Source organism: Chrysochloris asiatica, unplaced genomic scaffold (genome assembly GCF_000296735.1).
Source record: "Chrysochloris asiatica unplaced genomic scaffold, ChrAsi1.0 scaffold00046, whole genome shotgun sequence".
NCBI lineage: Eukaryota > Metazoa > Chordata > Mammalia > Afrosoricida > Chrysochloridae > Chrysochloris > Chrysochloris asiatica.
In genome coordinates, this window is record NW_006408564.1 from 4,135,694 (window position 1) to 4,158,687 (window position 22,994).

General features: G+C 41.9%; 1 protein-coding gene across 1 annotated transcript in view; it reads right to left on the minus strand.

Moving 5' to 3' along the window:
• ERC2 (ELKS/RAB6-interacting/CAST family member 2) overlaps positions 1 to 22,994 on the minus strand; it is a 1,669,968-nt gene that overhangs the window by 314,973 nt on the left and 1,332,001 nt on the right. The window contains exon 16 of the mRNA XM_006862059.1: positions 11,544 to 11,678. Coding sequence (XP_006862121.1) covers positions 11,544 to 11,678 — 135 coding nt within the window. The remainder of the gene's footprint in view (positions 1 to 11,543; positions 11,679 to 22,994) is intronic.

Consider the following 22,994-nt stretch of genomic DNA (forward strand, 5'->3'; position numbering starts at 1 on the left):
CCTGTACAGGGTCGCTCTGGGTCGGAACCGACTCGACGGCACTTAACAACAACACAACAACAAGGAAAAGGTAGTACTTTCATTCTTCATACTACCTCATAATATCTCAGATGTGGGAACTCAACAGACATTTGTAAATGAATAAGTATGTAAGGGTTGGTTCTTCTTTTAGTGAAAGACTCAACTCCTCTGAGAGAATGATGCCGGAATTCCAGAGTCCCTTCTGATTGCCAAGATTGTGTTGACTCTTTTTTCCTTCTTAACGCACTAGTCTGCATCCCTGATTTTTTTGTTTGTTAATATCCCCCTCAGTGAACGCTGAACTTTATTGGCAGAGGTGGATCATGGCAAGAGATGACAGTATTTTAAAAGACCTTCAGGAGTTTCTTGAGGGAGAGAAAAAGTCCAGACAAAGTTGGTTCTTCTCTGCAAGTTCACCTCAGGAGGTCACCCTGAGGCAAAGCAGCCACTTCAACCATCTTGGTTAAGTCACTGAGGGTATTTCAGAGGCTTGGGGTGGTGGGGGCTTTACCCTTCACTCCTTAGGCAGCATCACTTAGGTGTTTTCTCAATTTTAGGGAGGGAGGAGTCACTGTAGGGTGATTTAGAACCAGTTTTCATTGTCATCAAACAGAAGAAATTTTGACAAGCCAGTCTTTGGAGCATGGTGTCAGTGTTCTCTTCTTCAGGACTCAAGATACCCAGCTGAAGATGAAAATGCTGGAAGGCTCTAGGTTGGCCAACAACATTGCTTCAGAGCCCAAAGTCAACATCTGCTAAAAGCTGAGCGATTGCCAGGTAACCAAAAAATCGGACGGGAGCTGGAGAGTAGCCTTAGTTTTGCTCCCTCATCCATCAGTCCTTAACACTTGGCTTAGTTAACATGGTGAAAATTGAATTTTTAATATGAGGTTATGCCATTTCCTGACTGGTGGGCAACCAAATCTGGTAGCCTCTTCATCCTTCATTACCTCATTTGCTAAAAAAAAAGATAATGTGACAATATCTTTATTCTGACACATCAACAGGTTACTATGATAATTACATTGGAGAATGTAAATTAAAACTTTCTGTGGGTGTTACAAGGAGTGCTGGAGACCTAGTGTGTGTTGTATTTAATGTTGACTTTAAGATCACCAGTTCAAGCCTACCAACTGCTTCGTGATCTGTTGCCTTAAAGATTTATGGTCTCAGAAACCGTAAGAAGCAGTTCTATAGAGTAATGTTGGGCCCATATGGACTGGAATCTACTCGATGGCATTGGGTGGTAGTTGGGTGGGTGGCTGTTACAGATTTACACAAATGTAAGTAGGCACTTCACTCCTGTTGTTAGAATTCAATAGTTTGTTGCTATTACAGAAAATTACTTGATATTGGACTTATGCTGAAGGAAAAATTGTGCACATGCATAGGTTTTCATAATATGTATGGTTATCTTTAAATGTTTTAGCATCTCTGGGCTGTCCAAACGTTAAGCTTATTCAGATCATTACCTTAGACGCTGAACATAGAATTTTTGGAAAATACTGTTGTTCTGTTAAATTGGTGCTTTGAAATAACAGAATTTGTGGCCTTATACAGAGTACACTGAAAGGATGTCTCCAATTCTCTTTTCCTTATCTCCAGCGTTCTGGGATTGCCTAGAGTGAGTGCCTGGAGCATGGAAATCAAACATGATCCTTATTACACCGGTTCGGATTTAAAATGAGAGGACATTGTGTTTAGCAATATAAGCGGGATCTCCTTGCTTCCAGACATTCCAGGGTTGGCCAGCCCCTTTCATTGGCAGGGAGGCTGAAGGGCTGCCTCTTACACAGATGTGAAGCAGCAAGGTGAAGAAGAATAAACCATCCAACATTGCCAAGATGAGGTACATCTACAAGTCGGAGAGCGCAGACTGTGTTTGAAAAGCCGTACTGACTCAAAAGATACTAAAACAAATCTCTTAATGAAACCCTGATACTGCAAACAAGTTTTAAAACTTAGAGAAATCAGAAAAAAGGGAAAAGGAAAAGAAGGAAAACCCCCAAAAAACCAAGATGCAAGCAGCAGTAGCAGCTTTACCCAAAACACTGTAAGACGGAACTCTTCCCCAGGCTCAAGCCTCCTTTATGGAAAAGTCCTTTCCTCACTGGAGGATCTTGACTACATAAAGCAGCTGTGTCTTTGCTTCTCTTACATGAACACCCTACCTGGCAGGGTATCACATCATGCCCTCATGTACTTGCTTGTAAGGAACTAACATCACACCCAGATTAAAGAGCTTTAGAAGGAGCCTGCCCATCTGCGAAGGCAGCTACCTAAGCACTGGCTCATTCCACCTCTCAGCCTCTCCTGGGGTGTGTAATGGTTGGCTGAGCCTGTAACTGCTGGGAGAGGAAGGACACATTTAAATACTTCCCATAAAAGTCGCTCAGACATTTGTCCCCGTTTCCTTCTTTACCGGTGGCCTCGCAGAGAGCTGGGACAAGACCATTCCAGAGCTTCTGCTCTTAAACGAAAACTAAGGAGCAAACAAACTGAACCCCGTAGTGGGAATAAGAACAGAACCTTCTGGCTAGTGTTTTAGTAGCTTTGGAAATATTTTTTTGGTAGTCTTTGGCAGATAAAGAACAAGAACAAAAAGGACATCTGTGTATCTTTCAAGGATCCCTGGTTGTGCAGTGGGTAAAGCACTTGGCTGTGAACCAAAAGGTTAGCTGCTTGAACCCACCAGATACTCCACGGAAGAAAGACATGGCATTCTGCTTCTATAAAGATAGTTGTTGTTAAGTGCCGATGAGTTGGTTCTGACTCATAGAAACCCTGTATGGAGTTTCCGCAGAGTGGCTGGTGAATTTGAACCACAGACCTTGCAGTTCAAACCAACCCTAAGGTCAAGCGCTTATCCTATGGCGCCACCCCAGGACTCTAGGAAATGCTAGGGGGCTGTTCTACTGTGTCCTGTAGGGTCACTATGAGTGGGAATCAACTCGAGGGTTTTAGTTAGGGTTTGGTACTCTCTTCTTATTTCATACCCTTTCACTTGCCAAGTTTTAAAAATAATATCCCCCAGTCTTCTTAAGACAAAAGAAGTATCAGAAAAGAGGCAAATGGCAAACAAAATGTCTTTCAAAATGCACCCTGGGATAATTTTGGCTCCAGTTCAGAGACAATAGGTCTAGGACTGGGAACAGACAGAATCTCCAAACCCTTATCCTATCCCAATCGCCATTTGCACCAAGAGTTTTCATGGTCTTTTATGGGGTTTTGAATTTGAAGGCTTCATCTCTACACAAAGCTAAAACCCAAGGCTTCTTCCAAGAAGTGGGCCATGAAATTAGATTTGAAATGCAAAAAAAAAATAAAAATAAAAATAATCTATAGTCTCATATTTGGGCAAACTTGAGACATTCTAGCTTGGATGAGAACCTGATATTGTAGGCATAAGATATGTAACTTTTCTTATATTAGGTTACTGTCATGAGAAACAAAAATTTAATTTTTTCCTGGCTGTTCTGTAATTATACTTTTGGTTAATTTTTCTTCTGTCGGGGAAACAAGACAACATATTTATACACAAAAAAAGCATACATATGCACATATAATGTATATTCAAACATATACTCAGGGGAGGAGAAATTTCTACTTGAACATGAACTTGAGAAATTCTTCCATATGTGGGAAAGCCCTCAGTTCATCTGACATGTAGCCATAGAGACCTATGTACACACAGGACACTATGTATACATTTATCCCACATTCGTTTAACCTCAAAACATAAAATAAATTCTCTTTTTTCTCTTCTCCTCTTTAGGCAAAAGTTAGGAATTAACAACTCTATATACAGAATTCATCTTCCAGTGGCAGTGGAGCAAGTTCAACCCCTCATCTGTTTGTTAGAATTCAGAGGGTGGCCCTCTGGCTAATCAGGTGGTGAAAGCACAACAAATGCAGGGCTTGAATCACAAAACCCTGTCCAGCATTTTACAGAAAGGGCAGGGGAGCCTGAGGAACCCAAAGGCTGTAAACCGGCTTTCTTAGAAGTCAGTGGATGCAAGGAGGGGGTGACTGTAATCGTATCACCCTTTTGGTGAACAAGGAGACCCCAACAACTTCTTATGGACCAAAGGCAAATGCAAAATACATGGGAACTTCCTGGAAGGAAGAAGAAAAAAGCAAACATGCTTCACTAGAAAAAAAATTCAGGCCAAGAAACAGACTGGAGTTGTTGTCACCTGCCTCTGGCCACCACTTCAAATGAGCGTCTGGTTGCTGGTGTGCAGGTGTGACCGAGATTCCCCTCCTGCAGGAATGCTCTGGAGGACACTGACAAGTCCCACTTGGGGGCAGGCACTCAAGGCTCAGGAATGGCAGATTCTTTGAAGGCTGGGAGGACAAAAACCCTGAGCTAAATCTACATTATGGGTCTTTGGCATAGCAGAAGGGAAGACATGTTTGAGGCCAGAGATTTCAAAACCAAAATGGTTAGTGTGGTAGCTAGCCTCTTTGAAGCAGGACATAAATTCGGCCATTGGAATGTCAGCTTACATGTAGGAACTCAGAATCCACACTCAGAAAAGAAAAAGAGAGTCTGCCCATCACCTGTGATGGCATGGGTCACTGGGATCATATCACTATATCTGGGTAACTGGTTCATCAATAACTACAAGGCAATGGTCTCATGACAAGAAGGCAAAATCTAGGTCTGGGTTCTTTAGTGACTAAGTAATTTGATGGTTTACAGGAAAATGGCATGTCTCCTAGGAATTCTAGGAAGAATTCTATGGGACTTTTCAATAGAAAATGTAAATGGGTATTCAGTGCTTCCAAATGTGTCCAGAGGTACAAGCACACATCTTGGCTGAGGGCCTGCTAACCTATGTTGTGACCACTGAGTAACTGGGAGCAGGAGAGAAAGGACAAGAGAAGATCATTATTTGTATCTGCAGACAGATCCTAGAGATTTCCAAGTGGAGAGGGTAACCTATTTCCAATGGATTAGCATGACAGACATCCTAAAGTTACAGATCTACAATGGAAAACCCACAGTGGGGCTCCCGGCACGCTACCTGATCTGGCAGTAGTTCATGGATGAGTGGAGCATGCTCTACTTCACTCAGAGGGCCCAGCTGGCACCAGGCCCTCCTGAGTGCAGAAGCCCATGGGTGAGTGAGCAGGAGAAGGTCCTGGCAGCCCACTGCCAAGAGCATCTGTAACACCTGCTACTTCCTCCTGTCCCTGAGCCACTCTCTCACTCCAACAAGCCCCTCTCTGCTGATTCCCTAGGTCATGGGGCAACTGCAGGAGGCCTCATCTTGGCTGTGACTGGGATAGCCAGAATACAGAAGAGTAAAGGGAAACAGATGAAATGTGAGTAAGGGGAGAACTTAAAACAATAAAGTTATGAAAAAGTAGAACAGACAAAAGAATGAAAGCTGGGGAACATGGAAAGAGAGCAGATGAAATGATATTTCGATTCAACTTTGGAACATAAATCAAAATAGGATAGATTTTCCTACAATTCACTGTAAGTTTCATTCTTATAATAGCATCTTTCATTTAGATCTATTTGTTCCTGGTGGCACAAATCAAACTCCAGAAGCCATCCCAGGAAAGCCCATTTGCATGTGTTACATCCTTGGGATTATATTTCATATCTGTGGCTGCAGAGGTACAGCCATATCAACACTCAAAGAAGACTGGCACCAGTGTCCAGCACACTCCAGACTTGAGGACCCGAAGTAACTCAGACCATCTTCATGGACCTGTTGATTTTCGATTTGAGACTCTGTGCTTCCCAGCTTCTTTATCTATACAATGAGTGTACATCTGTCTTCCCATTCTAGTTTTCAAAATGATGATAAAACAGTTCATTCAACACATTTACCAAGTGCTTACTAAAGGCCATGCAGGTTTGCATGTGCTTTGCAAACTGTAACACCAAATATGGTTATAACATATAATTTTTGTAATCAGTTTAAAGTCTCAATGTGCCTGCGGTCCTTTAGGAATAGGAATTCTATAAAGAAAATGTGAAGTTTAAGTTTTAAATAAAATCTAAAAGTTAACAAAAGTGATTAAAAATCTCCTGAGTTTCCTGCTCCCATTTAGTAAACAATTCTATTTGAAGAAGGGCGGTTAGAGAGGAGAGGAGAATGTTCTCCTGGGTTCTGAAACAGTCTGCAGTTTCCAAACTAAAGTTCATCATTTAGGCCTCTGCAAACTAGAATCAAAATGGCAGATGCTGTAACAAATAGAAGTGCATTTGCACCAAGACCTAGGCTCTTCGGAGACCCAACACCTGACCCAAGACCATGGCATAGAGTATGAGTTCTGATTGCCCAAAGGCAGCCTGACATTTTAGGTTGGCAGGAGTATGTGAGATCACTATAAGGCTGTGCTCTGCTTATCCATGGGATGACTCCAGATTTGGGAGCCACTAGGAGGAGCTTAATAAAATATGACTTTTCCTGGGACAATAAAAATCAGAGGATGCCTGCAAAAGGGAAACTAAGAGCATCTGATATTGTTAATGTGCTCTCGGGCAGGGAAGTATACTATTAAAATACAACAGATGATGTTCATGACTAGAGTTCAGAAGGCATTTAGTACGTTCACTTGGCTTTATGATGTCCATCTTGATAGCCTCACTATGATTAAATTAACAAACGTGTTTTTGTTGCTGTTAGGTGTCACTGACTCATAGTTACTTTATGCTCACAGAACAAAATATTGCCTGGTCCTGCACCAATCTCACAATTGTTGCGATGTTTGAGCCCATTGTGGCTGCGGCTGTACCAATCCATTTCATTTAGGGTCTTCCTCTTTTTCACTGACCCTCCAATTTACCTAGCATGATGTCCTTCTCCAGGGGATGGTCCCTTCGGAGAGTATGTCTGAAGTATGAGATACAAAGTCTGGTCATCCTGGCTTGAAGGCACATTCTCGCTGTACTTTTTTCACTACAGATCTGTTTGCTCTATTGGTGGTTCATGGTACTTTTAATATTTGCTTCCAACATCATACTTCAAATGCATTAATTCTTTTACAGTCTTCTTTATTCATTTTCCAACTTTCACACACATAAGAGGTTACTGAAAATACCATAGCTTGGGTCAGGCGCACCTTAGTCCTTCAAGCTGACATCTTTGCTCTTGAACACTTTCAAAAGGTCTTGTGCAGCAGATTCGCCTAATGTACTATATCCCGTTGTTGTTGTTGTAGTTGTTATTATTGTTATGTGCCGTGGAGTCAGTTCCGACCCATAGCGACCCTGTACAGGGTTTCCAAGGCTGTAAATCTTTATGGGAGCAGAAAGCCCCTGGAGGTTCCATTTGTCCTTTGTCCTTTACTGTTTCTCAAAGTACACCAGCAGCTTGTGCCAGGGGAAACAGTAGTCATTTGCCTGTGCGGCCACATTTGGGTTTAAAGGAATTCTTAAGTCATTACTGGTGTTTCACTGAAAGTTCCACTTGGACATATTTAATGGCTGTGACCATCCTGGTGGTCATAGGTCAATAGCCATCACTGCTCCTTTCTGACGTAGGAGTCTAGGTTGCTGGAATGTCACATCCCACTGACATCTCCTACATGTTTCCAAACCTTCCCTTCCTCTCATTATACCTATTCTCAGTCTCTGTGGGGCTGTGTATTTATGATTATTCTTGATTTCCTATGTTCTCCTCCTTATGCTGACTTCTTTGGTTCTGTTCTGTTTGGATCCTGGTGAGATAATTGACTCTCAGATGTTGCAGCCTTCGAGAAGGCATCCCAGGAAATGAACCAAAGGGAAACTTCCACTCTGGGTTCTGTAAAACTGAAATTCCATCATCTGCTGGAACTCCATGATCTGAACTCAAACACTGCTGAAACCTACTGTGATTTGTTTTAAAAAGGGAAGCCTCCTTATTCACCTGATACTCTACAAATAATGTTCCTTAGAATACAGATACTACTAGAAAAGGTGATGAAGAAGAAAAGGTCCTAGGGCCAAATAAGTCTGGATATACTGTATTAAATAAAACCAGGGTTCTTTCTGGTATACCTTTTTAGATCCTTTGATCTGCTCATTGTACCAGGACTCTCTAAGTTATAGAATTATAATATACAGCATTTCCCCACTTTTCTTTGCTGTGCTCAGTGCACTGGGACTCCTGTAAATTATCTTATGGAATTAAAATCTACAACATCATTTCCCCAAATTTCTTTGCCAACCAAGTCTTTGTTTTAAGACTTTCTTCATGGGACTAATGTTCCAAAGCTTACTTTAGGAAAAACGAGTCTAGATTTATAATCCTTGGATTCAGTTTCTCCCAAGTAGATACCAAAATCATAATGAAGGAGAGACGAACAAGGAGGAAATGGAAAAAAAAGAATCAAATTCTGCAAGTACCTGGCAATACTTAAATTGAATTTCCTAAAGAAAAATGAGTTTCTGCAGAAAATTAGCCAAGCAACTGATTTTCCACATTTCTTGGTCTTGTAGGTTCTTATCTCTTAACAAAGCTTACATGGCAGTGTCAATATTTTGCATCTCCTGCTCCAAGAAGCATTGTTGGTCAAGTCTGAGGATCATAGAAGGTCAGGGCTGGAAGGTTCATGGGAAAAGAATCAGGAATTCCTAGAACTGATCTCTCTCCTTTAAGGCACTTTGGCTAACATGGGTACACTATAGGCATTTTATTTAAGTTCCACTCAAACCATTATTCAGAATTTCATGTGGTCATATATTGACATAGGCTGAGATTTCGCCTAAGAAGTAGCTCCACCCTCCACGTATTTGTATTGGTGTGTACACAATTATGTGTATGACTTGGAGCCAGTTGGAAAAGACTTCCCTAGCTTTTCAATGACGATTAGAGTTTGGGGATTAGATATATTTATTACAAGGCCCATGTTGATAAATCAGTTGCTCACGATAAGTAAATCTCAAATCTCTGGTACATGGGAGGCATCACTGTCCTAGACCTGGGGGACCTAGTAAGAAAAGATACCTAGTCCTGAGGCTCTAGCCATCACTATCACCAGAGTCAAGTGAATCTCATGCTATAATCTGATCCCTGCTTGACTCTCCTTCTTCTCTAATTGAAAGAGTACAGCAAGAGAGCCTTCCAGACTTGCTGACTTCAGTTTAAATTCATAAAATCACTATTCTGATCAAAGTCTTTCACTTACTCAGTGAGCTCTACTTTCAGAGTAAGTTTCAAATTCATGGGCCTCTAATAATGTTACAACTACCTTTTATCTGTGTTATTTTGATTGGCATGATCCAAGTGGTTATCAAATAACTGGAGGAGATAACAGAGGACATGAAAGCTTATCCTTAGGGTTAGAGAGTAAACTATTTGAAGACAGAGGTTATATATGGTCCATCATACTCTCCCCCAGAGCCCAGTGTAATGGCTGGCACAAAATAGAAGCTCAAAATATTAGTTGAAAGAACTGATAACTAGCAGCAAGACTTGATTCAGTTCAAGTCTTTCTGGGTGTTTGGATTTCTCACCTGCAAAGGGAGTCGAGGCTACCTCTCTCTGTGTCTATGGGTTGTTCAGAGTGTTCACTGAGATGAAGTACGTGAAAACAGAAGGCCAACACCATCCTCTGAACAGTACCCTTTATAACCATGACTCAAACCGCTTACTACACACAAAGACTCCTCAAGGAATCCTAACTCTTCCTAGAGGGGTACCACCCTGAGAAACTAGTTCTGCTCTATGATAGCTTCTAGTATCAGCAGGCAAGCATAATCAGAAGGGTAGACAGAGTAGTAAGATGCTTTAGTAGTGAAAGTAGCAAGAGACTAGCTTTTGTAAGAAATATCATTCACAAGGCTGATTTATTTTATCAGGTGTCCCATCTCCAGCAGAACAGATTAGCATGTCTGGCTGATTAAGCAAACCATTTTGCTATCTCAGCAGGCCCTTGGGGAACCCATACTCCCAATTTGGCTCCAAATTCTTGTTTCTCTCCCTACCATACTCTCTCTTCCTGTCTCTCTGTGGGAAACACCAGGGTGGCCTTCTGTTAGGTATGACTCATGGGCATAGCTACAGTGGGTCTGTAGTCTCCCCACCAGTAAAACCTCACACCCATGCCTCACACAAGAATGTAAAGGAGCTAAGGGATAGGACTCAAGAAGGAGAATGAAGAGATTTTTTTAAGAAGATGTCAGGTATAGGGAAGATGAACGTGGGGAGGTGATGAGCAAAACCAAGCCAAAACAAAAACACAGACTTACAAGATGAAGACATAAAGTTAATCTCTCCCTCTATGTCACAGCTTTCCAAATCAAGAATGAGTTTTGAGAGGTAAGCACACACAATATTGTCTTTCTGTACTTGGGCTCAGAAATCTGGATGTCCTGTGTGAAAACCTTCTGCAGTGTTGGGGACAAATGCTTCCGGGCACAAAAGCAGGGCCAAGCTTAGGGGCTAGGAGTCTGCTTGCTCAGGGTCATGTCACTGCACACCTTAGGCAGCATCTCTTATGGAGGGCTCTACTAAACAGCATCCCCTGCAGTTGTACTTCTGGTAAAAGGTGCTAGGAGACTTGAAAAGCAATAATTTGGGATGCTAGTAATATGAGATGAAAAGGAAACAGAGCCACTGCAACAAAACCAATAGGAACATTAGCAAGCCCCCTTTATCCAATAAGCAGATAACCCACCCCCTTCTATATAGGTGATTCCATCAAGTTCTCTCCCTCACATATTCAAAAATACAGAGCAAAGGCATTCACGTTTTCCTGGATGATTCTATTCCATTACTTCATGCCCCAACCCTCCTGAAATTTACTAAGTTTCACTAAGAACACAAAAATGGGGACATAGTACAATCAAGGAAGAAACATTGTTAATACTGACCACATACATTGTTATGCCCAGTTACATTTAATGTCATAATTCATAATTTCAGTGAAATCTGCCTTCAAGAATTTTCATGTTAAACACCAACCAGTTTTTCCATTTGCTGGGTCAAAGTGAACGTCGTCAAAAGCGCAGGAGGGTTGTGACTTTGTCAATCTATCTTTTCATTTGCTTTACTTAGTCAAGGGAGAAGATGGGGTCCAAATCAAATAAAGCAGACCCTTTGACTTCACTGACTAAAATGCAAGCAAAACTGATTTCTGGTCATGTTGTTTTACCCCCGTTAATTTGCATCACTGAGGAATTTTCTAGGAAAATGCTCAGCAAACTCAAGGCTCCTCTGGTTGCCAAGCTCACAGAAACAAAGTGCTTTCTCTTAAAACTCTGAAACAGACATTCCAAAGTCACCCGCCATGAGATACCGAGCCAGCGACAGACTACAGATCTATGAAAGAAGAAAGGAGGGGAGGAAAGAAAATGCATAACATAAACAAAAAAAGACAAAACCTTAAAGAGGAAGGAGAAAGGAAAACATTTAGATTCCTTGAGTGATGGAAATAAATACCAAAGCTATTAGTTTCAGTTCAAAGAATGTATCACTTTATGCTGTTTATTATTTCTTGAGGGTTATTTATTTTATCTTAAAATATCCAAAGGGGTAAAAGGGGTCCTGGAGGTAAGCGGCGTTGAAACTGACCTGGTCCGGAGAGGGCCTGTGGTTGGAATGTTGCGACCTCCCGGGAGATCGGTGGTGGTGGTGATGGTGGTGGTGGTGGTAATGGAGATGGTCCTCATCATAGTTGTCTGCCATCAGCTTCATTCTGTTCTGAGTCTGTGCAGAAGACAAACCAGGGTAAGTTCCATCAGGAGCTAGAAGACCAGTCAAAGTGATTTGGGGCACAATTCTTACACCTATAGGGCTCCTTTTGTTCCTAACCCAGAAGTTGTTATTTTTAGTCAGACTGAAGGGCAAAAAACACAGCATCATGCTATTAGCTTTGATGAAAAAGCCTTTGTCACATCCTTGAAGCTACTGTGTTCTTGGAGCTCCATTTGTAGCTATGAAGGCACTTCCGCCTTGTGAGTTAAGGGGTGGGGGGAGATAGATAAATTGTAAAGTGCTTTGCATTACCTTCTCTAGCAATCCCAGAGTTCCAGAGTAGACTTACAATCACAATCTGCCAACAATCACATCCTATACTCTAGAGAAAGCAAGAGTAAGCCACCCTGGATGAAAAGGTGGCTAAGTCCTGGATGGAGACAGAACTACAGACACACAGTGACCTTATCGCACAAGACAGAGGAATCCACTCACAGGTCTCTAATGCAAAAATGCCAGTGGAGATGGTTTGTTGCTGTGATGACTTCTAGGGGATGGACTCTGTGAACCAGTTTAAGTCAAATCATTCTTTGGGGAAATTGAGCAGAACAAAAGAAAACCAAAGTCCATGGCAAAGGGCTGACCATTCTAACTTATGCCGCATGATGCTTGTTCCATGAGGACACTGGGCATTGTAGCTAAAAAGCTAGAGCATAAAATTACATTACTTTATTATGCAGGGCAAGAAAGGGAAAAAGTGTGACTGACCTAACACAGTCACAGAAGCTAGAAAAATATCTGAAGATTATGGCAAAAGGCAGATAAAGAGATCCAGTTCAGAAAGTCATAATGTAGAGGCAGCTTATATGGGTGTGGGGATAACCACCTGGCCTGAAGTAACCCCTGGCAAAAGTTAACTGTTTCTGTGCCTCAATTTGCTCAGCTCTAAAATAGGTATAATATTATCTCCTTTCTTGGGGTTGCTGTAAACAGCAAGCAATAGGATGAACATTGGATGTCATGTGCCTAGCAAACAATGAAAGCCCAATGCTAATATTACTGTGACTGTCTTTACTGTCCGACACGAGGAAACCCTCCTCTGTACCTGATGTCACAATGGCTACCCTTCCTCACTTCTAACTTCTAAGTAAGGCTAACTCACATTTTCTTTCTAGGTGTTGTTTCCTAGCCCCAACCCTGAGGCTACGTGATGCATGCCTTCTGCTTACCTCTATTCTAAAACCATGAATCGATCTAGCCATGGATCTGCAGACCTTGAGCATATTGTAGTCAGATGTGATTTCTTCCCTCAACCTCTTCCCAGACTCTAGCACATGACGTACTAGACAATGAACATGCAGTGTATGCTGCTGGGGTGAGTGAACGGAAACATGGAATGGCTGTGATTTGAAGAATGGATACTGCTGTCCCTGTGATGAGTTGCATGTTTGTTTTTAGCCAGAGAAGGTTACTGCAGAGTTGAGGATAGTTCATAAGTCGCCATGACAATCGTACTGGTTGCTGGAGATGACAAGAATCTATCAGTTTTTTTGAGAGAGCCAGAAATCAGGGGCTAACAGAGCCTTAAAGTTGAAGTTTTATTGGGTGATATAAACAATACTTTGATAATAAAGAGAATTCTGGACCTAACAGTGCATTCTTCAAGTATTTTTCACATATAATCTAACTTAGCCTCAAAACATTGCTGGGAGGAATTATCACTATTCTCATTTGGCAGCTGGAAAACTAAGGCATAGGTTTCAGCCCCCAGAGTTTCTCTCTTGACATAGAATGCACAGAACTTCTGGGTCTTCAGATTCTCAGTCTATACGCTTTTTCTCTTGCCACATTGCTGGCAGAAAAGGCACCTAGCTGAACAGGTCAAAAGGGCTTTCCCATACATTTTTTTGGTTCTGCTGCGTTTTGGAAACACCTCACATACCAGTTCTTCCTGCCATAGGATGCCTCATGACTTAGTCCTTTTTTAAAAACATGTACAAAATTTGAAAGGTCCCTGAGTAGATGTAAAAAAAAAAAAGATGTCCATGGATAAAAAAAACAAAATTGAGGGCAAGATCCACTTAAAAATTAAATTTAGAAATCCCAGACAATCTTTGGCAGCTGATGACATTTCCATCCTTCACCTGTCCACTTAAAGTGTCAGTAGACCCAAAGGGCAAGTTATTTCTTATGAGAAAGCACAGGTTAGGAGAGCTGTTGCAGACCAGGTATTGAAGTCAACTCATTTGCCTACCCTTGAACTTGAGATACTGAAATACAACGTTTACACCTAAAATTCCAGTACTGTATTATCCTGAGTTTGTACTTTTGAACTTGTGAACTAATTATAAATTTGGAATGGTTTCTCCTAGTAGAATTCTGAAAGCTGGAAGGGAAACTATTAGCTAGATCTGCCATGGTCAAGAAGGAAGGGGCTTCCCTGGAAATGAACGACGGGACCTAAATGAACAAATAGTAACTCTACTATTGTAAACACGATCATGTCTTGATCCTTTGGGGAAGCTCTTGTGATTTTATGAGATTATTTTCTTACCAGTGACAAGCCCAAAGTTCCCTACCTTTGAACTGTGTCCCACAAAGGAATGCACAAGCTAAACAAGATGCTATATGCAGCCCTAAATGTGTCTGTTGCAATGAGGTGTTGGAGAGTAGGCATGTCATGGGATAAAGACTGTAAATGAATGATGTCATCTTTCCAATTTGGTGCTGAAATATAAATAAACCTCGTTGTTCATGTGAATACCAGATCTGGGGGAAATGTACACAGAACAATTGTGAGCGGAAGAGGTTACTTTTGATTAGTCTGGGTTAGAAGAGAAGAGTGTTAAACGGAGATGAAAAATGAGAGTTTGGTCTGATACCCTAGACCATTTTTATTTATCTTGCTTGTAACATATCCCCTAAACTGTGACGAATTTCTTACAGGCTGGCTGCTAGTTTTCTCTTCTAGAATAGGGATTGCCCAGTCCTATGCTCTTAATTGTCAAGTTCAAAAAGGATCTCTTTTACCATTTAAAAAAAAACAACTGTACACTACCTATTCTCATTCTCCTTCCCCCCTTCCCCATATATTGGTCTCCTAATGCACACACAATGGTCTGGAAGGATAGGAAGCCATGGATAACACTTCCTAGAGTCAATGGAAGGAAAACCACAGAAAATTGCAGCAAGGATTGGAACAAGGATACCCTGGGTCTCAGTGATGCCAGGTACCCTGACCAGTGAGTCCATGCACTAGCTAGTAACTATATCAATGCAGCTATCACACAAACTAGGTACCTCCACAAAGTGTTGTTGGTGGTGGTTGCTGGTTATGTACCATGGAGTTAGTTCTGACTCATAGTGACCCTGCACAGGGTTTCCAAGGCTGTAAATCTTTACAGGAGCAGAAAGCCTCATCTTTCTCCCACAGGACAGCTGGTAGTATTGACCTGCTGACCTTGAAGTTTGCAGCCCGATTTGTAACCACTACACTACCAGTGCAGCAAATTTTCCGGGTAGTCACACAAGGGGTCGTTAAAAAATGTACGTAGCCTTTTGATTCCATTTTCCATGAACTTTTTGAAGCTTCCTCTTAAATGAAATCACAGAAAAACTAATACTGATTTGAGGGGGTAAAAGCGTTCAGGAATACAGTACTTGGTAACTCATGGACTCATTTCATGACCCATAGAAACCCATTTTTATCTCTTTTTCAATATCTACCAAACTGCCTGCCTTAGATTAACTGCATTATATTCTTTTTCCTATATTATGTCATGACTGCTGAAAGAAATCTAATCAGATTGCATTTTCTACCTCTTCTGTCCTCTCAGGGCCACCTTATTTCTCTAGGGCAGCTTTCCTGCCTCACTCATGCCTCTCACAGCTCCTTGACATGGTTTTCCAGGCTCTGTGAGGTGGCTTCTGCTTACCTCTCCAACATTCCTTCTCACCTCTATGCCTTGGGACACACTGTTTGCTGTTCCTGTACTGTCTTTCACCCTCTATCTCTTCACCTGAGTTACATCCATTAGTTCTTCTAGCTTTAACACCATCACCTCCAAAAAGGCCTCTCTGAGCCCACATCAGAATGGATTGTCTTCTTCCACAGTTTCCCACAGGACCCTGTAGCTGCCCCATACTCCCACCCCATCACAACACTTACTTCAATTTATGATACATAACCTGCATATTTACTTGGCTTTATCCTCCACTAAGGAGTCCTGGTGTGGTGCTGGTGGGTTAATGCACCAGACTGCAAAGCCATTTGAACTGCAAGGTCGGTGGTTTGCACTCACTAGCTGCTCTCAGAAACCCTATACCAGGTTGCTATTGGTCGGAACCTACTTGAGAGCACGTAACAACAACAACAAATCCTCCACTAAAGGAGCTCTGGTAGCGTAGTGCTTATGAGTCTGGCTGCAACCTCAAAGTCAGCAGTTTGACACTACCAGTCATTCTGTGATAGAAAAATGAGGCTTTCTGCTCTTGTAAAGATTTACAGCCTTGGAAACCCTATACAGGGTCGCTATGAATTGGAACCAACTCCACGGCACACCACCACTACCCCCATGGTCCACTAGGTAGAATTTCCTCCAGGTAAGTACTGTCTGGGTTATCCTTGTACTAATCCCTCAGTGCCGAGTTGATCTGTAAGTAAGTCTTTGTACACTACTTACTAATAGCAAATAGTATGTGAACATATATCATGTAATGTATGAATTAATGAATGAGTGAGCGTGCACAGGCTACTTGGGAACAGATAGAAGGGAAAAAAACACAAGGAGAGTTGAGTTGTAAGTTTCCATGTGACAGTATAAGTTTTCTAGCTATTTACTAGTTTTTGCTTATTTGTTATCATCGTTATTCCTAGGGGTGGGGAGGGCAGGATAAATGTATAGTGTGGGGGCTGTTGGAAAGGCATACTGGTCTTCCAGAAAGATTCCAAGTCTTAGTATATTAGACACTGTAAGATACTCCAACACCTTTCCCACTACTTACCCCATTACGTATAAAGGGTAATGGGGTTCTATGGGGTATATTTCCTTATTGTCTTATACCTTTTAGAAGAGCAGGGTTCACCCCAAGGCACAAGTGAGTCGCCTTTGCTGGATTTGCACTCTTTTTAGTCCCAAATGTCAACTGTAGAAAACTGACACTTTTGCCATTAACTAAAATCCCTGATGAATACCATCTGTGCAAAGGTGCCAGATCCTCGATCTCTTTTGACATTTCAGAAAGCTTTATCCAAGGAGCTCTTGAAAATAACAGAAAAAGAAAAAGAAAAGAAAAATCCTTGATTGACTCGTAATAGACTCAACAGCTTAATGGCAATATGTAGCTATAAAAGTATAATATTAAAACTGCCTTTAAAATTTTTTTAGCAAGGTGGCAATAACAAACTATGCTTTGATCAGTCATCTGGATCAAGTTAACAATAAACCCCTCATGAATATGGATTGAATAAGAAAAAAATCTAGTAAGATCCGTTGCTATGGGATAAGGAGATAATACCCCACAATAGCAATGCCACTGTCTTCTATAAGGCCTTCTTCTCTCCTTCTTTCCCATCAGTGAAATCCAGAATGTGCCAGAACTCTTCTACTGATCTTGTTTCCACCAAAACCAAGCCATCAGAACAGTGCTTGCCTCCATGTAAGAAATGGGGAAAGAAAGGACAACAACGAGGCAGCGAGGAGGGGAGGAATTTTTTGAACTACCTCTGGGCTCAAACTCAAAAGCCAATGAACATAATCAGGTAGAATCAGGGCTCCAATGCTGGGGTCACTCTTGGATGACAAAATGAAGCAAGACGGACAAAGAAGCTATAAGAGGAATGTGTTGAATGTAGAAATGTGATAAGAGTCAGTAAGAATCAGTGATGGCTTTTACTATGGACACTGTGTTGAAATTCATTCAACATTTACTGAACAACAGCAGCTACAACCAGGACAAATTCACCTCTGTGCAAGAGGAAGTGTTTGACCAGCCTGCTCTCCTTTAATACTTCATTTCAAGATACTAATTGTTAAAAGGCTTCTTCTCTAAATGAAGAAACAAAGCCCATAGTCACTGCACTACTGAGTGGAAGAATAGCATTGACAGCTAGATTGTTAACCAGAATCTTGTGGAGGCCAGCCTGTGGTACCAAGGATAAGGTTCCAGGCAAAGGGAAGGGGATGAACAAGAATAAACATGACACTTGGCATTAAAGGGAGATGTCTTGTGTGGTGCTGTAGAATGGTCCAAAGGTCGGCAGTTCAAACTCCCCAGCCACTCCTGGAAAACCCTATACAGGATCACTATGAATTGGAACAAACTCAATGGCACTTAACAACAAGCATTAGAGAAGTAATGAAAATACAACACAGAAAGGGAAGCAGGATAGAAGGAAATGGTTTATATGTAAGCCCAGAAGCAGAAGTAATTCTCTCTAGTTGAGAACAAGGTTCCATGGGTAAGATGCCACTTGAGTTAGATTTGAAATTTGGCATAGGTATGGGTATAAGGGAGTAGCTTGGAGAGATAGCCATAGTAAACTCACCTACTAATCACTTTAAGAGAAAAAAAACAAACAAACAGATTGATGGCTGGCACTGAAACCCAAGATGTGTGTTGTAATGTACATGTGCATGTGCATCCATGTGTATGTACACGTGTGAGTACTAGGAGAAAGGATCACAAAGGTCCAAGGAACAGATTGTATCTCAATGGTTGGACCTATGTTAAAGTGGTTTACTTCTGTCTATATAATTGTGAAGTAGGATTCATTTTTTAAAAATTGGTCCTAAAGCCTTTGGATTGGGTGGTCAGCTGGTCAAATCACAGTCAAAAGCCTGATACTGAGGCCATGTCTTTTGGAAGTTTTCCTTTACCTATAGACACAGGCTCAGAGCTGCCCAGTGGGCCATTCAGGAAGCATTCTTCACCCAGGATACAATGTGAATGACGCTCCAGATACAGAGGTCCCAACGCTCCTACAGGGGAGCTTCTCACCATGCACTTTCTCTGTATTTGAAAGCCTCTTTGTTATCAAAAAGTAACCCAGCTGGCAATGGCATAAACCTGGGACTGATGACTGCAAGGTCAGCTGATCAAACCCAGCAGCCTTTCTCCAGGAGAACAATGAGAATGTCTGCTCCCCTCAAGATTTACAGTCTCAGAAACCTGAAAGACCAGTCCTACTCTGTCCATGGGTTCACTAGGCATCAAAATGGACTTGATTGACGTGAGGTTTTTGTTTTTTCCTTTCAAAGATCTCAAAAATGGAGGGGGTGTGGAGGGATTTTGTCCTTACCCTCTATCTTTACCAGAACACAGAACACAGAAAAGTCCAGGCACACTTTTCTATTTCACTCTTGAGGGGGTTGCTACTGGCATCTAGTGAGTACACTCCAGGGATGCTGCTAAACATCCGACAATGTACAGATGGATTAAATGTGGGGAGAACAGGAAAAATCTTTGAGGGGATAAAAACCATGTTTCTCAGAAGAACTTATCAATCAAATTGGGGCATTTGGGAAGAGTATTGGGATCATTTGTTTGTTTTCCTTCAAGAATCATTGTTGGGTGATTAATGAGTCTGCACCTAACTTTTGTAGAAGTGTTACTGCCCATAACTGCCAGCCTCCTTCCTAGGGGTAGGTTTTATGTTTGCTTATCACCTAGGATGACCAAGCTCCCATCTTCCTGAGGGCAGTGGCACAGGCCTGGTACCAATTCCATTTCTGCCAAATATTCACTCTGAGACTCAGACTGAGGTGTGTGTGCATGAGCTCAGTTCCTGTATCTCTAACAAGGATGAGAGCTGGAAGAATGACTTTAGCGTGAACCAAATCATACATGGATAGGTGTTAGTCTACTGCTTTCACTCCTTATGGGAAGTTTTGTGCAGTTTTTCCATCTTTTTTTTTCCCCTGCTAAAATCAGGGTAGGAAATTATTCTGGTACATGCCTCTCTGTTACCACCCTAGGAACCTGAGAGACGATGGACACTTGTGGTCAGGAGCATTGTGTTTGCTTTTCTACTACAAGTCAATGCCGCCTGGGTGTGTGTGTTATTTATAGAGAGTTCTACTCATATGTGTCCTCCTGACAACATGGAGATTTGAATCTTTTACGGAGGCAGGAAGTAGATGGACACTGTGACGAGGAGCTATCTGTACCCACGTATGCTGTTAGCCAGTGCTGACTGATAACCATAGCACTTTACTGGCTTCATTTCATTTAGTCGGTCACTCCAGTCCTGTGACAAAGGCTGGGGGAAGGTGGAATTCAAAATAATTAACAACTGTTACGATGGAGGAGAATTCTGTAAGAACCACGACTGGTTCAAACGCCTATTCCCTGAATACTGTCTCTGATAGAGGTATTTATGAGCTCCACATTATCGACAAGGAGAGTGAGGCTTAGAAAGACAAGAAAGTTACCCCAAATCACACGCTGGTAGATTTGGGCCTCTGATTGCATAATCACTACACCCTACAGTACATACTTATAAGGACTGGTACTGGTGGTGGTGGTGTGCCATGGAGTCGGTTCCAACTCATAGCAACCCTCTGAGGCTCGAGGCTGTAAATCTTTACAGGAGCAGAAAGCCTCATCTTTCTCCCATGGAACATGCGGTCAATTTGAATGGCTAACTTTGTGGTTAGCAGACCAGTTTATAACCCACTATATTACCAGAGCTGATCACATTCACTTAAAAGAAAAAAAAAGGGGGGGGGGCAGGAGGAAATGGGTTCTGAATTCATACAGAATCAAATCAGGGCTTTAAAAGAGAAGCAGCATTCACCTTTTGATTTAAAAGTTCTCTGTGAAATGAATGAAACTCAGATACAAAATCCTCACCGAGCCCCTAAGGAGTCCTTGTTGCTAACCAACCCTAATATAAATCCATATGTCATTATCCAGACCCACACTAACTTCAAGGAACCAGACCAAGGTAAAGACCTTGCAGACAACCAAGGAATTCCTAGCATCCTGAGAACCAATGGAGGTGGTGGGCCTGGGGGAGGGGAGAGGTCCTAGAAATTTCCACCACGAAGTTACTCAGTTAAACGCAGGTCTGTTTAATTAAGTAGTGGGCCGCACATGCTATACTTAGCTTTTAAACACTTGTAAAGTCCTCTTCATTCATTTATCTTACTTGTCACTGACAAGCTCTTCAAGGACTGTAACAGTATGCAGAGCATGAAGAGCCTGGGTAAACAACACATATTTTATGTGGAGTCTAAACTGTTTCAAGTCACAGAGTCAATAGAGGGTCTCTGAAAAAAAAAAAAAAAAAAAGCCCCAGACTCTCCTACTCAGCTGTGGAAGCATTCTGTGAGCGGCCTATTAGGAGTTTCTTTAAAGAGTGAACTTCAAACTAGAGCCCAATGTTGTAACACTAAAAAAAAAAAAAAAAAAAAAGAGGGGGAAGGGAAGGGGGGAAGAAAATAAATGAAGGAAGTAATGCAAGGAGGAAAGGAAGAATGGAAGGCAGGGAGGAAAGAAGGGAGTGATGAAAATGAGAAGGAGATATGGCAGGAGGAAGAGTGGCAGAGAAAAAGAGTAGATGCTATTTGCAGAAATTTGCACTTGGACTTTAAAACTGCCCTAAGGAGGGTGGTAAAGGTCCTCATTCCATCCATATACTCAACAAATATTGTCACTGGCTTAAGCAGAAGTGACAGAGTCCAAGAGTGTTCCAAATGACTAAGCACTGGGCTACCAACTGTAAGACTGGCCGTTTGAACTCACTCAAGAGGTGTCTCACAAGAAAATGTCTGGTGATTTACTACTGAAAAATCAGTTACTGAAAATCCTACGGAATGCAATTCTATTCTGCACACATGGGGTCGCCAGAGGTCAGAACTGACTCGATGGCAACTAGTTTGGTTTTTGACTTCAGGGAGACTTGATAACCACCAAATCATTTCACCATTTAATGAACAGAATAACTCCTTAGGGTATGGCCTCATAGAAATTGGCCAGCAGACTGGAAAAAAGACAGTGAAGTATTCTTCTCAAAAGTACTAGAAGAGACTGAATGACTCAGTAGCACCTTCAGGAAAGGACAAAGGGAAAACTAAGAAGAAAAGTGTCCACACATCTTTGTAGGTATGCAAAATTCTTTCCAGGGAGTAATGGATTGACTACTTCTTCTTAAGGAGACTTGTTGTGTGGTGGGAGAATGCTCAGCTGCTGATCAAAAGATTGGCGGTTCAAATTCACCAGAGTAGGTCCTTAGGAGAAAGTTATGGCAATCTGCTTCAGTAAGGATTACAGTTGTGTAAACCTTACAGGGCATGTCTCTTTTGTCCCACACGGTGGCTGTCAGTCATAATTGACTCAAGGGCAGTAAGTTTGACTTTTTGGGTTTGGGTACTCAATAGCTATACATTTAGTATAAAATATATTTAGGAAACATATTACAGACACATCAAGTAATATTTCTAGAAATTACATCTGAGATTGAGGCTAACGTTGGTGAATTTAAAAGAACATTTTAAATAAATGACTATACTGTTGTCATCAAGAGGACAGAGCAAAGCATGTGAGACTGGATTGGGCTGCAGAAAACAGAGACTGGAAAGGGACAGCAGCACAGAGAAAACACCTGCATCTCAAACTGTCTGCCCCTACGTGGGCTTCTGACCCCAGTGAGGAAATGGATAGAATGTAGTCTGGGACTGCACCCAGCTCTGATGCATAGTGGAAAGGTATCACCCCAAAGCCTTCCCTGTGTCTCATCCCCCTCAAAACAAATCAAATGACAACAAAAAGGAAAGAGAGAAGATGGTGTAAGCGATGTAAAACATGTGCTGGGACTGCTAGCTGGTGCTGAGCCCGAAAGGACCCCAGGGAGAGGGGTGGTGAGACAGTGAGGAGAGCCTTGGCAGGGGACGGGGTTGGCAGCTGGGGGACTGAGGGAGAGACAGCCAGGGCCTTGGACAGAGAACAAATCCCTCTCCCCAGCTGGTCTTACACTTGCATAAAACAACTGGAGAAAATGTAAACACATTCATTAGCAGTTTGCCAATCAGTTGAAAAACAAAGTGGAAGAGAGAAATGGCAGTGGAGTGTCCCAACTACCTAATCTGTGAAACATTCTCTCCAATATTTATCTTCTCATTTGGTTGCTTGCTGCACTGTCTTCCCTTTCTATTCGGATTTTAATGTTCTTAATAGCTTTAGGTAGTGTGGTGCTGTGGATTAATGCACTGGACTGCATAGTCAGTTTGAATCACAAGGTTGGTGGTTCAAACTCACCAGTCGCACTTCTGAAACCCTATACAGGGTGGCTATGAGTTGGAACCGACTTGATGGTATTTAATAACA